Source organism: Anser cygnoides, chromosome 12 (assembly GCF_040182565.1).
Source record: "Anser cygnoides isolate HZ-2024a breed goose chromosome 12, Taihu_goose_T2T_genome, whole genome shotgun sequence".
In the NCBI taxonomy this organism is placed as follows: domain Eukaryota; kingdom Metazoa; phylum Chordata; class Aves; order Anseriformes; family Anatidae; genus Anser; species Anser cygnoides.
The window spans coordinates 2281411-2296638 of record NC_089884.1 but is presented as its reverse complement, the minus strand read 5'-3'; the positions used below and the strand labels follow the sequence as shown (position 1 = coordinate 2296638).

At 38.4% G+C, this 15228-nt stretch overlaps 1 protein-coding gene across 5 annotated transcripts in view; it reads left to right on the top strand.

Annotated features, from left to right (window-relative positions):
• BANP (BTG3 associated nuclear protein) overlaps positions 1-15228 on the top strand; it is a 146929-nt gene that overhangs the window by 56399 nt on the left and 75302 nt on the right. For all 5 annotated transcript variants that reach the window (XR_010834395.1, XM_048075158.2, XM_048075162.2 and 2 more), the window contains exon 8: positions 7996-8163. Coding sequence is in view for 4 of the 5 variants with exons in the window: in XM_048075158.2 (XP_047931115.1) it covers positions 7996-8163 (168 nt within the window). In the remaining variant the exon portion in view is untranslated. The remainder of the gene's footprint in view (positions 1-7995; positions 8164-15228) is intronic.

Genomic DNA, 15228 nt, shown 5'->3' with positions numbered 1-15228 from the left:
ATACACAGGCACCGATAAAAACGCTGCCGTCTCTTGCCAGAGTGGTAAGTTTGATGCTCCACTAGATGGCATTATTCCCATGCTTATGGCAAGAGTCAGGCTTATTTTGAAGAGTCAAAATAAAACAGGTTCTGCAATTGGTAAAATAAATAGAAATAGACTGGTTGGTTTTGCAGAAAGGTGGAAAGGTGTCCGATTGTAGGACCTCTTCCGTTTTAGAAAAGGAATTGGTGGAATTTGGAGATGATAGATGCTTAAAAAAATAGATATTTTTGTTCGTGAAACTTCTGATAGGGAATATAGACCTGGATGATTCTTTTCAATTTGTTAAACAAAGGGCATTTCAAACAATTTTTAATTTCATGTTTCCACTGGTTCTGAAATTCATTAAAAAAAGTACTCAGCTAAATATTCTAAACAAATATTAATGAAATATTCTGACAAATTAACTTTTAATAAATTAAAATTAACTGTTAACTATTTTGATAATTGGATGTTAGTAGGTAACATTCAGGCTTATATTAGTTATTAGTTCTTTTGAGGAACACAGTGCATTGAATTATGAGCCAGAGCTGCACATTAGCATCAAGAAGGTACTTCCTTTTTTCAGGTAACATTCAGGTTTCAAAATGCTCCAAGTTTTCTTAAAATAAGGTATTTTATCTGCATTTTTACAGAGTAAGAACAGAGAAAGAAATCTCACGCCTTTTAGGTTGTACTGATTAAATAAAAAAGCAAACAAAAACACCTAAAAAAAAAAAAGGCAAACAAAAACTACCTATCTGTATGTTGAAGACAATGTATTTTACTGAAGCAGAAAGACCTGTAGCAAGCACTTGCAAAAGGTCTCTTGTCTGCAGAAGGCCTTTGATCTGGTATCCTTGAGACAAATGCAAAAATTAAATGTGGTTTCAGTTCTGTCTGCATCCAACAAGTTGTCAGGTCCGCAGCGCCAGATTGATGGAGAAAAGTTATAATGATCGAGGCAGGGAACAGTCCACTTTCACTTTAATCTGTTATTTGAGACACCAGCCTCTATGTACAAACACTTCTTGCACTGTTTGGTAGTTATTTAAACAAGTTGATTTCTGAAATGTTTCTTCAAATGTGATAGACTAATTTGACACTACTTCTGAAAACTTTCTTGCCTGTTCTTCCAAATGGTTTAGTGTCCTGGTTGCACAGAATTGTAATCAGTAGATTGTCTAAACACTGTAGTTAGCGTTTTATAAATAGTTGCTGATTGTAGTTTAACAATTCCTCTCTCTTTCTCTAATGGTGCTACGTTAAAATGCACCCTTTTGATCCCAGAATGTATTCCTACCTGCCAGATACTTAACTTGAACTTGGCTTTGTTTTAGCAGCTGAGATGAGAAAAGCTCATTTTTTATTACCAAAAAGTCATAAGTTGTTAGTTTTCCTGAAATAACTAAAACATACTGCTTCCACTTATACTAGAAATATTATATATTTTTTATATATTATATATATTATTTGTTTATCCTAAAAGGCACCCGATCCCATTGCTTGAGGCAGTCGGTCCGATACTGTCTGGGGGTACTGGTAATTGTAAGACCTGTGTTACTGTGGTTTTGGGGAGTGGGAAGGGGACGCTGTTAGGCTGATGCCAGTTCAGCCTACAGAGCTTTGTATTGTAGTCCTGCTTCTATTCCAGTTATCTTGTAAAAGCTACGGAAATACAATACTTAGAATCTGGTTCCTTAATGGGCTGACATATATATTTATATAACCCCACATCGCGATGGCATCTGGAAGCCAGCAGAATTGTGCTGAGCAATACACTCCTCCAAAGACCATATATTTCGGTGTCCCTAATGTTAGTCCTTATTCCCTAAATTGTATAATCACATGCTTACATTTCAAACCAGTGACTTCACTGAGACTTTTTACGTCTGGAGTGTTTACCTTGTACATGCCTGCTCTTTAAATTATATCCTTAATGGTATTTAGGAATGTCCTTACTTTCTTACCATGACAGATTTAATTTTCGTACCGTAGGTAAACATTTATGGGTATTTGTTATAAGATCAGCAGTTACACATTTTGTCCTAAAGTTACTGAAGATAAGATTCCTCCCATGATCTCTAGTATAGGGTTGAGTTTCTGTTGTCCAGGTGGAAAGGGATTTGATTAACAGGTAATTTTGAGGTGTATATATTATTATAATTTAGTTGAAGTGTACGGTAGAATAACCCACTTTTCACAGGATCTTATTTACACAAATCCTCTTAAAGCATATCTTCTGCACCTCAGGAAAACAGGGCATTTGTTCTCCTTAAAAGCTGACGATTGGAATTTTCTTTAAAAAGTTCAGATTTCATCAGCAGCTAGCAGTTATATTTCAATATTTGACTGTTTACATTATAGTGGTTACTGACGAAGGTTTAGTAAACCCTTCCTTAGCTGTGTGTAGTAGAATAGGATTTCAGTTGTATTTGAGACTTCTTGTGTGTACCCCGTGGATTTAATTTGTATTGTAAAGGGCGCATGCTGTAGTCACAGATAGTCTATATACTTAGAGCTGTTTGAAAGGTTTGAATTTAATAGTTAAAGGAACTGTAGGAGTAAAATGGAAAACAGGCATTGTTTGGTAGCTGCATTGTTTTTCCCTCCTCCCTCTCTCCCTGCTTTTACCGGCTCCCCCCATCTCTTTTTGGATGTCGATTAGCCTGTTGATTAGACCCGACTGACGGTCACCAAGCACGTGGCACTGGAAAAGCTGCCAAAATTCTGCCATCCTCCAGCTGAAGCGGGACCAGTTTTCCACGAACGAGGATGCTGCTGCCCTCCGCTCCTGCATCCCTTTGCCCAGCCCCAAGCACTTTTGGGTTTCAGAGGGGAGCCACCTCCCAGCCGTGGAGATCGTACAGCCCCCTGCCTCCTCCCAGCTGTCAAAGGAGTAAACAATTACTCGTTTAAAATTGTTTCAATATGGCCAATGCATGACCGTAATTATATTTGAGGAATTGAAGCCCGAAGGCGCAAGAAGGAACTTCAGAGGTGCCTAATTTTTTCTCTGCTGTTCAAGTACTTAGTATAGCAGATTTCATTGTCATACGCTATTTGTTTAATAAAAAGAACTCCAAATGTATGAGCCTTATGTGAAAAAATGTGTTTTATTAGCCAAAACCCCAAATAATCGCCCCTCTTCATGATTAAGTGCAGGCAAAATCCGAAGCCCTTATTTTTCATGATATCCATCTTATTCTTGCCAATTAAAAAAACGATTCCATTTATCAGTTTAATCATTTGAATTTGAATTTTGAATGTGACACCCTCTTGCTTTTTCTGTAGACTTTAAAAATAATATTGAAGTTGAAAGTGGAAAGAACGGTTAACCAAGTCTGTTTGGATTACACATTAATGTAAGGGTCTGTATTTTACATATTTTGTAGGTTCTCCAGGGGTAACACTTTCCCTAGTCTTTCAAAATGTAACAGTAAAAGAGGAAGAATCTCTGCCATCTCAGTACAAAGGGCAGCAAAGGGAATTCTGCCAACTCCATGAATAGAACGATTTACCTTTTAATTTTTCTAAATAAATCTGGTTTTTCCTGGAGAATGGGAATCAGCAGGACACGGCGATATCTAAATGCAAGCTGTTGACATGAAGTTTGTTTTTTAGGAGGCTGATACTGAATGTGGTGTCAAGATAGAATATTTCTTGTCTGGTTTTGATACTACAAATGCCTTCTCCTCAATTTGTTCTTAATTAAATTTCTTTACAAGTTAATGTTTTCTGCGGATTGCTTTGTCTGCTGCCTGACTTTTGACCTTTAAGAAAGAGAGGATTACTTTCTCAGAAACATTGTTTTCACTTTTTCCTTAATTAGTCCTCTTCTCTTAAAAATAAAAAATAAAAAACTGAGAACAAACATTTTGTACATTAGCTGCCCCAAAGTTTGGGAAGGCACAGTCGTTCCAAACACCATTGCTGACGATCTCTGTGTTTACACTAGCTCATCTTCACTGTCTTTCCCAGCTTGTTTTTCTATGAACCACAAAAAGATTTATTTTGTGGTGCACAAGGAGCATTCTAGAACTTAGTGTCATTGTTTCTGTTAGCTTTATAGGAACTTCAGCTAAAACGTAGCCAGAACTAGTGCCGTGTTTCTAATCTAGGGTCTACATTTAGTACGATGCACCTGTTACTTTTAATGCTGATTTATTTAATTGTCGTGATGCACATGTGCTTTCCTCCTAAGCTTTTGCTCGATAAGATTAAATGTTGGTTCTTGCAATCCAAAGTGATTTCCTCTGTGTGCATTTTGGATGCTCTGTGTCTCTGTGAATTCTTCTTGCAGACCTTTTTTTCTCCCAAGCTGCTGCTGGTATTTATGTTGCTCATAGAAGTTGCTCAAGCTCTTGCAATCTATTAAATAACCGAACTATTTTAAGTCTCTGGTGTGTTTTCAGAGAAAGCTTTTTTATTTTCTTTCTTTTATTTTCAGGAAGAGAGGTTCCCAAAGAAAGCAAGGTTCGGACACTTAGTATTTAAAAACAAGCACATCCTTTGTTTTGGATGTGACCAGCAACCATCCATTGTCCTAAATAAAAAGATCTCTAAAAACACAGCCAGCCATCCTTAGGCGATCTAAATCCTTTGCTTCACTCTTGTGTATGTGCATCTGTCTTCCCAAGTACCGTTGTCTTTTTGCCAAAGTGCTGAATTACATTGCTGAACGTATTTTAATGTGTTTTTATCAGGGTTGTTATGTGGCTCATGGATACTGTGCTGCTTACAAATTACGATGCTTCATGCTGCTTTTGACTAGTAAATGTTCTGAAAAAGTCAAATCGCACCGATGTCTTTTCCAATAAGGACTGCCCCAAGTTAAAAGTCTCCTTGGCAGTATCTTGCTTTATTCCTGCCTTTCAGACTTCTTTTTTGGCATTTGACAGACTCAGAACGAGCCCCCGAGCTGAAAGCTCTCGTGCATGTGATCAGTTATGGGTAAAAAACAAAGTCAGCACACTTACGTTTGCAAATATTGTTTGCACATGTTTTTGCGATGGATCTCTCTACCGTAGGTAACTCGTATTTCTATTGGTGTGGTGAAGTTTGTTCTCAGAACGTGTATGCACTTCACAAACACTCCACTGTCATAGCATTAGATTTTCCATCAGCTATCAGTGGACTGTTGTGAAATGTGGCTGCTAAAAACCTGTTAATAGAGTAACGCTTTAGGTTATAGTATCGGCTAGATAGATCTCTACATCTGAAACTCATTTAACCTCTACGTCAACTATCGTTGTATTTAAGTGCTAATTTTTCATGCCTGATTTGCACACGCAGTTACTGTGACGGAGCGTGCAGTTTGGGGGAAGGTCTGTGCAAACAGCAGGCCTGTCGTCTGTACCAGTGTTACGCCTGTGACCACAGGAACAGCTAAGCAGGAATTTCATGAATAAGGGAAAAGAAATACACCTGGCTTTGACAGTCTGTGCCTGATGCCTTGGCTCTCTCTAGTCTAAAATCACCTCTAAATCTGACTCTACCCCATTTAGCTTGTCGTCTGTTATCCCCTCTGCGGTCTCTCCATGAAGGTGGCGGTCTCTCTGTCCACGTTAATTAAATCATAGCTTTTGTGGTCAATAAGTAGAATGCCTTTTCTTGTCTTCCATCTATAGAGCGATTTTTTGATCATTTTATGTCTCACCTCTGGCACCCATCGTCTTTCTCAAGCTCTTGTCCTACAGGCCTTGGGTCTCCTAGTATGAACAGCTCACTGCACACGAGGCTGTCATGTCCCAAATAATTTATATTGCTATTAATTTCTGTTTGAATTAAGTGACATCTTGGAATATCCCATGGATTATTACACTGTAATAGTTAAAATTCCTAGCTAGGCTGCTTTACTGTGAGAGTTTTCTTGGACCTGCAGTCAATTCGGTCACTTTTCTAACGGCAGCATGCAAGATGAAAGTCATTAAAATGTATTTATGAATAAAATATGGACACTTGTTCAGAATAACACAGTCATATGCTCTGTGGTTATGTAGGACTCCACAAGTACTTCGTATGTCCTGACAGCTGCAATCATATAAAGAGTTAAAACACAACTATTTTTATTGGACATTACTGCAAAGATTTATAAACCCTTTTCTCTGTGTAGTGCGTATTAGTAATAGATTGCACTTGGAGAAATGTGGTCTCAGTATTTACAGTACAGTATGTGCTTTCCTTTTGCTGACACCCATGGAAAGGAAACTGTTGCACAGCAGCAGATGATAATTTTAGTCGGTTTTCCTCCTTCCCTACTCCCACCCTCATTTTGGAGACATAATGCAGGGGTTGTAAAGCAATCTCTAAATAACGGGCCTACTGTCACTTGCCAGTGAGGAATCTTGGGCTTTTAAAAGAGTTTTTGAATTGGCTTTTTGATGCCAGTGCTTTCCTCCTCTATGTTCTAATGGCTCTTGGAACAAATCTCTAGTAAAATAAGTTAGAGCATCAGAAAATAGATGATTGAAAAATGATTAAGACTTAAGAGATGCAGCATTCCTCTTGCCTACGTTAGATCAGTTACCTGTGAATTTCAGATTCTGAGGGCTCTCAGCTTGGTCGAAGTGCAGAGCTCTTAGTTTGTGTAAACCTGGCATTCTGCTGCCCTAAGCTTCAAATCTGTTGTCCTACGTGAGCAGCCTGTATCCCGTTCAAAGGACTGTACAACAGCTTAAGCGTGCATTTAACTGCTTCGCTTAAGTATTTCAGGGTCCTATTTGAGAGTAAATTTGCAAACCCAGTAGGTTGAAAAGATGGTTTTATTTTGCAGCGTACGGAAAGCATTTGATACAAAAAGGAATACAAGAATCTTAAGGGGTCCTTCAAGCACAGCCACATTGAGTAAAAACAAATATTACAGCTTTGGATTGATTTTTAACTGCTTTATTGCAGATCTAAATCTGAAAAGCTTAAAAGTAATGGAATTGTAAAGACTGTTAAATGTTTGGATAGTTCTAGTTTACTTCACAGTTCAAAAATTTGGATTTAATTTTTTCGAGTGTTTTTCCTGTAGTCATGAGAATCACAAATTTCTCTTAATACACTCAAATGCCCTCAACTCTAAATGCTTTAAGCAAAATATAAACCACTGTAAGGCTTACAATAAAACGGTAGAAGTCTCTAGCAGTACGAGGAGTGCCTTGAAAAAGCTACCAATGTACGGCATATTTCCTTCTCAATTTTAAACCATTTGTCCAGATGTTGAAGTGAGTATTTTTTGGACCCAAAATTGTAGTTTTGCTCCATTTCTTGTACGATTAGGCTTCCACTTCGATTGCAGAGGTTGCAGACATTAATGAACCGGGTTTGAGTTGGCAGCAGAGCTCGATCTGCATGAGCTTTGTTTCAAAATACTCAAGCAGTTCAACTCGCAAGTCAACATTATTTTTTTATAACGGTTTGGCAACTTAGCACTAAATGCTGGAAAGTGCAGAATGTGGCTCTTTACATGACTTAAGAGTAGTAGCATCATTTTCAGAAGATTTGAATTTTGTGCTGTGTTTTTGTTGGATTCTGATGAATCTTGCACTGAGCTTTAAGAGTTTGTTTTATATGAAGCTTTATGTAGTGCTGGACTTATGCATAAATATCATGGGCACTATCAGCAATCAATAAAACTTTATCCAGTTTGGGTTTAGGAGGACTGGATCCTTCTGTTTCAGTGTTGCTCATCTGAAATATAAAAGTGCGGTTTACTTGGATGGAAGTGTGGATTGGGAAGTTTCATAGTGGTGACACTTCTAAAAACACAGTTGTGTACATATGTGTGATTACTTAATTTTGTGAATAGCTGTTTAAATCTCACCACTGTATAGCTATGGCATATTTCGTAATGTCATTGTATTTCTTTAGGCAGAGCTGCTCTCTTACTTTGATCACCTTGTGTGCGTGACTGTGTCATCCATGCATTTTCCTGAAAATACAGATTTGTGCTAGTTTCCATCCCTTTGTGTTTCTCTCTAATTATAGGTCATCTATTTTATAAATTTGGAATCACAGAATCTGACTGGTATCGAATCAAGCAAAGCATAGACTCCAAATGCCGAACAGCTTGGAGGCGGAAGCAGCGAGGCCAGAGTCTTGCCGTGAAAAGCTTCTCCAGGCGAACGCCTTCATCGTCATCTTACGGTGGTTCAGGTAAAAAAAAAAAAATAATAAAAAGTTTCCAGAGACATGGAAACTTATAGTAATAATGCCATTTGTTTTTTAATATACCTTGCAATGATTTTTATCTTAAGCTATAGTTACAACAGGTGCATATTTTGCCCACAAATTCAAATATTTTTATGTAAAAAAATATAAATGGAGAAACCCACACTTTCGATTCGTTTTTCTTTGGAGTGAATTTTGTATTATTGCTTGTGTTTTCTGAAGTACCATTTATCATTGGCAAAAAGGCCTCTCCGTTACAGTATGAACATATGTCTGCTGTACTCCTCAAGGAGTGACTGCAGTATTCATTTTCTAACTGAAGCCAGCCACTCATAGTTAAATCACCGCGGGCTTCAGTGCAAGCCAGCCACCTTCTGGTACATTCAGAGTCTTTGATAGCCTCCTGGGGCTTGTACCATAGTCGGTCCCTTGCAGCATGAACATACAATACTGTTTCATCTACAAATTGCAGTCACGCTCCTGGCTGAGATGCACTGTTGATCCAAGAAGAGAAGTAAGAGGTTTGTCTTTGTTCACAAAGAGAGGAGGGAGAAGGGAGACTGTCTCTAAACCAGTAGTAAAATAGGGATTTGTCAGAAATTAAAGTGTAGTATATTCTGGTGTGTGTGAGAGATTAGCTTTGTTGATTTGTACATACTCTGAGCTCCTGGCTTCACTAGTGTGGTTGGGACTGTCCCTGCCCATGTGCTAATTGGAAAAAATTCACAAAGTGCATCATCATATATATATCTTACCACGTTAAACTATGAGGAGAAGGTCAAAATATTTATCTGCAACTGGTGTTCATAAGTGGAGTCAAGTGAATAAATCTTCCTCGGTGTGCTAACACTATTTAGTAGGACGTGCTAAATTTTGTTCATAAAGTATCATCCTCTGAAGAAATTAAATATGTTGTAGCTGATTCTATATTTCCACATAGGTGCGTAGGCATGAATAATAATAACAAATGAAAAATACTGACCTAAGAAGTGTTCTCATAGGACATTTCTGGCTCATGCTTTTAATATAAAGCAGTGTTACGGGACATTTGTACATCATATATTAAAAACAGTGTTTTGGAAGTGAGCCCAAAGAAAAGGAAGTAAGTTTATTTGCCTGCATAAAATTTTTGGTTGCATGTTAACACTAACCACTGTATCTCATGCAAAGAATGCCAAAATCTGCTTTCAATGGAAAATTTTATGTGCTGGAACTGGGAATCATATCCAAAATCCTCAAATTAAAACAACTAATCAACCTAATGATAACCATAAGCCATATATGTTGATGGGATTTTTATTTTCAGTCTCTTTAGAATAAAAATGCAGTAGTAAGTTGATATTATAGGCCTGTGCTCATTAGGCTGTACCCATTGACTTTTGTTGAGATTTATTATTAAAAAATGCTGATCTTTAATCTCCTGTCTTTAATCTCCTGGTTTGGAGATTTGGGGAGGCCGTTATAGAGATGTAAAACACAGAATCAGGCTCAGTGAGTTCTTGACATTAGAAGGCTGTAAGGTGTATTTTTTTTTTTTTTGCTAAGCTGAAAACTCCAATTTTTTTCATTGCAGGCTGGTCACAGTTTCACAAACCCCATTTGTGAATAAAATGTTCCATGGGTACAGACACCTGTGCTGTCTGAGCAGGCTGGAGCAGCATGGTACAGACACACAGGAGGTGGTTCTGCAAAAGTCACTGCGGTGTTTCAGGTTGTGCACCCAGGTTTTCTGCCACCTGGGCCTCTCACTGTACCACCCGTCTCAGCTCCCAAGTCCCCTGGATAGCACATTGGTGACTGCAAGTCCTTAGGAAGATGTCTTTGGTCCTAAATCTGATGAAGGTCAGCTAAGGCATCTTGACATGTCATTTGCAGGACTATATATATATATATAAGCTGTGCAGCCAAAAGTGGAGTACTGGCAATAGCATTAACAGCTGCGTTTGGTAATGGTACATGAAAATGTTCCACGAATTCAGAGTTTTTTGTTAATTTTCTTTAAAATATTGCTCTTACTCAGAATGTCATTGGCATCGTTTTCTGGGAGGCTATAAAGATTGTTAGCTGAATTCACCACTGCTTTCACACCCACTGTGAAAAAGTAGAAAAACAGCCCGCTTCTCCAAATCGGGCGGTCCTTTAAAAACTAATTTGCATTCCAAAATCAGGTGGGTGAGGATTTTCACCCGAAGAAAGAAGAGGTATGAGGAAAAGGGGGAGGGTTGGGATGAGGGGCTGAATGAGGGGAAAAAAAGAAAAGATAAAAGGCAACCACAGGGGTTCACACACTGTCTGAGGAGGTAACTTCTGCACGACAGGGCTGTAATTCCACTGCTCTGTTCAGGTAACTTCGTGAACCTCTCAGACTTTGCCTTTGTGGTTTGACATCTCTGGAAGCCCTCGATGGAATTACAGCATCATAATTCACAGGCATCTGTTCCTTATTATATACACTGTATAGTGGATATAGCAGAATTCCTGCTGCCAGCTAGCAGGAAAGAGAAGTAATATTTCACAGCTCTGAAGTAAAGGAGGTCTGTATTTCACAGTTATGACAACATAGCTGTCAAATATGGCTTTTTAAAGTGTTACATATGAACCCAGACAGTTTTTATGGTAGCGTTTGTTTCAGGGGGCAAGTTAAGGTGAGCCTTGAATGCTCTGGAATTCAGCTACTTGAGAAACTGTCTTTCCCACTATTGTTAGTTGTAGCTGTTAAGGTCAGCTCCTGGGTGCTGCACCCTCCATCAGAATACCCGTGGTTGGGTCCACCGAGTCGGTACGTACCTAACAGGCGTTTTGGTTGTTCATCTGTTTGGCGAAATACAGCAGCTCTCTCGAAAGGTAGCACTTAAAGTCAAACAAATAAATCATTGTGAATGATTCCTGTGTTGTGTTTACACTAAAAGACAGAAGGCTGCAAAGGCTGCATGGATATGCAGCATAGTTTCTGGTGTAACATCTTCGTGGGCTCTAAAAAACACATTGCGCCCCCAGACTAAAGATGATAAACCTCAACTATTTTTAGGAGTACTTAAGCCCTCTGATTTTCAAAATGATGATAATTTCCCAGGGAAGTTTTAGGGCATACTCTGGAAAATTTTCCCATAGCCTTTACAAAGCACTGCTTTTAAAGATGCTCTGTTGCCATCAACAGATGCCCTGAGTAAATGCATAATATCGTGGTGTCTGCCATGCAGCTGAGCTGTTCTGAAAACATCATTGGGATGTTTAAATATGATTTTGAGGGCCTGAGTGTGAATAAATGAACACCACATTCCCTGCATGAACCTTTTCTGCAGTTTGGTAGTGTTTTTCTGATTATGAACTTGTAATATATTGTAGCTTGTATTAAAGTTGGGATCAAAAGGTGGACCAGAAAAGACTCCAACCCAAACCAGTTGTTTGGCTTGAATATTTTTTCAATATTTTTTCTAGGTAGCTTTCTATTATACCTTACTGTAACAATACATGTTTAAATCAGCAGGAAGTTATTGGCACTTTCTTCAAATGCTGTAAAGGAACGCTGTTCTCCTATGTAGAAGCATAGAATAATAGGATATCCTGAGTTGGAAGGGATCCACAAGGATCATCGAGTCCAACTCGGTGTGTATCAGAATATTTCCTTAAATGTTGCTGTGCTAGAAGTCTAGAATAGCTTCACACTTTTCTGTTTGGCAGCGAAAAATTGTTGAACATCTCTACATACCAGTTTAAATAGTGTTTGTGTTAGTTCTTGAAATAGTGTCAAATCAGCATGGTCACTGCTCTGCTGGACTTCTCCCGTGAATTAGGGGACTTGATTTTACAGAGCTGCTTTTTAGAAGCGATTAAAAGAAAAAAAACAGCAGTCTGAAACTCGCCTTCTGCAACCTGACTTCTGTTTCTCTGGCTCTGAGGAATTTTAAAGTTGGTTGAACACGGGAACAGGTTGCCCAGAGAGGTTGCAGAGACTCCATCTGCAGCTGGTCACGGTCCTGAGCAACCTGTTCTAGCTGAGCACAGTCTGAACACAGAGGTTGGATTAGGTGACCTCCAGGGGTCCTTAACAGCCTCATCTATTCTGCGATTTTGTGCTTCTTATGAGCACTGAGTCACTGCACACAAAATAAATAATTCTGAAATATTTACATCTAAAAAGGGTTGCTATTCTTCAGCTTGTTTCTTCTGCGCTTGCTGGACATGTCAAAACTTTTAGGCTTTTTATGCTCGTTGTGCATAAAAGCCTTATGTAGCGTGTGGCTTTGATTTGCATTGTGCACTTAAAAATGATAACAGATTTCCTCCCTCTTCTGTTTATCGTAAGGAAAAATTAGCTGTGGAAATGCCATAGAAAGCAAACGGCTGAGTACATCGTCCTTACGTAGACCTGACAAGTTTTTAGCACTGTAACTCTGTGATACTGTTCGAGTGTTAAGAGCTGAAGAGGAAGTGATCTGCAGACAAAAAACATGTCTAAGGAAGCTGGTGGGAAAAGATGAATGAATGCCTTTTTCTGTCCTTCACCCTCAAAGACATTCATTAAGATTGTTCTATGTTTAATTGACTATGCAGATTTACGGTAGCCGCAAGATTTATGGGTTGCATAAAGTTGTTGTAGCAGACAGTTAAATGAAGGCAGAATTTTTCCTGTTTTTTTTCCTGTCTTTTCCATTCGAAGCCGTTGCCTTTTGTTGGACTTGAGGTATTAACTGCAGTGAATTGCTCCTCTCAGAGCCAACGTGTTAGTCTTTAATGTGTGCTTTTGTCCCTCATTTTTCCTGATAGGAGTTGTACACACAGCTGCCATGATAATTTAGCTAGATATATTTTTTAAAAATGTTAGCAGTCTGTGGAGGGAAGGGAGTAGGAAATGAGTTTTTTGAGAGGAGGATTAATTGAAGAGTGCCATCTCTCCCTTTCTTTTAATTTCTCTTAAGATTGTTAAAGCTGTTATCACCATTTTCCATGTTGGAATTATTAATTAGGTCTATGACTTTGGGATTTACATGTAGATTTGGGCTGAAGGGCTCAGCTCTGCCAAGATGTCACACATGAAAATGGGTATTGCAGCCAAATCTTCGAGCTGCTCTGCAAAATTGGAGTGCTGGAGCACTCCTGAGTCAGGCTGAGATAATGGTTTACAGGATACAGATTTATTTCTGTGAATTGCTCAGCAGTGGGGCTTTATCCTACTTCGTGTTACTTCGTCCTACTTCTATCTACCCCTTAACCTTTCCTTGCTAGGAAATCACATCAAGGAAGTGAGAAAACACAAGCTAGGATGTAAGCAGAAGCATGGAGCTGTGAAGCCTATAGGCCAGTAAACCAGCTTTGAGTAATAATGGTACGTAAGTAAGGAATCTAAACTTGAATCCCGTCTGCTGCAGAATCCGTACCTCCTCCGTTTCCTTCCAAAATGAGAAGCCAGATGCTCAACTGATAAATGTGAAGTATAACGAGAATAGGAAGGAATTAGAAAATGCCAAATGTTTTGCCTTTGATGTGAGGAATTTTTAAAATTGATCTTAGCTGAAAGTTAAACGCATACTCTTGAAACAGTTACAAATTACATTTGTCTGACAAATCTAATCTTGCTCTGAAATGTTTGAGAAAGATTAGCTTTGAAAAATGAGACGAGTAACTTCTACGGAGGGTAATTTTGCCAACTCTTGAACGTTTGTCTGACAAGACAGACTTACTTAAGCTAAATTTTCGTTGACTCACAAGCAGACACAGTAAATAAATGGAAAATGTGAAAGGTCCGATTTCAGTTTGTGAGGAAGGAATATTTCAGCAGTTACTTTTTTCTCCTCTATCGCAACTTAACCACCTGTGGAGTGGTCAGTGCCACATTTTCTGTTCTCTGGATAGCTCCAAAGCTCTTCCCTCTCACGGAGGATGCTTTGGGGATGCCCCAGGTCAGGTGCTCGGTATTGGCACTATATACGCCGTTCGGGTGATGTCGAAATACCCCTAAGAAGTGCAATGGAAGACTTCACAGCAAGAGTTCAGCTGTGCAGTTTCTGAGTGCCAGGGATTCTCTAATATATCAAAGTTGTAAATGTGAAGCCAGATAGTTTACATGATAGTGATTTATAACTGTTGACATATCCTCTATTCAAGCTGTGTGCTATTCATGTTTGTGTTTATTTTTAATGGAGAATGTTTAAAAATGGATAAATATTACTTTTGTCTGGTCAGATATTTAGAGAAAAACAAATGTAAAAGATGTGTTTTTAGACACTGCTCAATCCTCTTCTTTATTCCTAAAAAGAAAAAAAAGGTGGGGAGGAGGAAGGAAAGACTGTGGTTGTTGCACTGAAGTCAAACTGGAAAACTATTTGTAGGTAACCATAGTAGGTTAGGTAAGATATACAGTATGACTGCATTCAGTGCATATCTTCTCTTCCCAGTTCTGAACAGCTTAATAATTTCTGGCATCTGTGAAGCAAAAGATGTTTTTTAAATAAAGTTTAAAATGCATTTCAATATGTGCATATAATATATATATATATATTATGTGCATATATATATATAAATATATATATATATAATTTACCTGCTGGTGCTTATTTCTTTGATTTCACTTTATTGCATAACTTCCCCAAACAGAAAACGAATGCTAATTATAAACGCATCTTAGTGTGTTCTCAGAAGTACAGCATTGCAGTTTGTGTAGTGGTACCTTAAGCTACAGGAAAAGTACTGTTAAAAAGTTATTAAATCTGGAAGTGAAACAAGTATCTAACCTCACTTGTGTCCCAAGTCCAGTTTTGCGGTTAGTGATGTGTATGCATATCTATATATACACTCAAATATGTGTGTGTGTGTATATATATGAAGTTATGTATATATACACGCACACATCTAAGTGAAGGATTATGTATTTGGACACCATGGTTTGACCAGATGGTGAATTGCAGCTCAGCTGTTGAGTTACTTAGTGGGAGACTGGGAAGACAAAATCACAGCTGTACGGACCAGCAGTAGCCTCTAAGAAGCAAGATGAGTAACAGTGGGCATTCTTAGCCATTTAATATCCTCACAAAATGCTATTTTATGAAATAA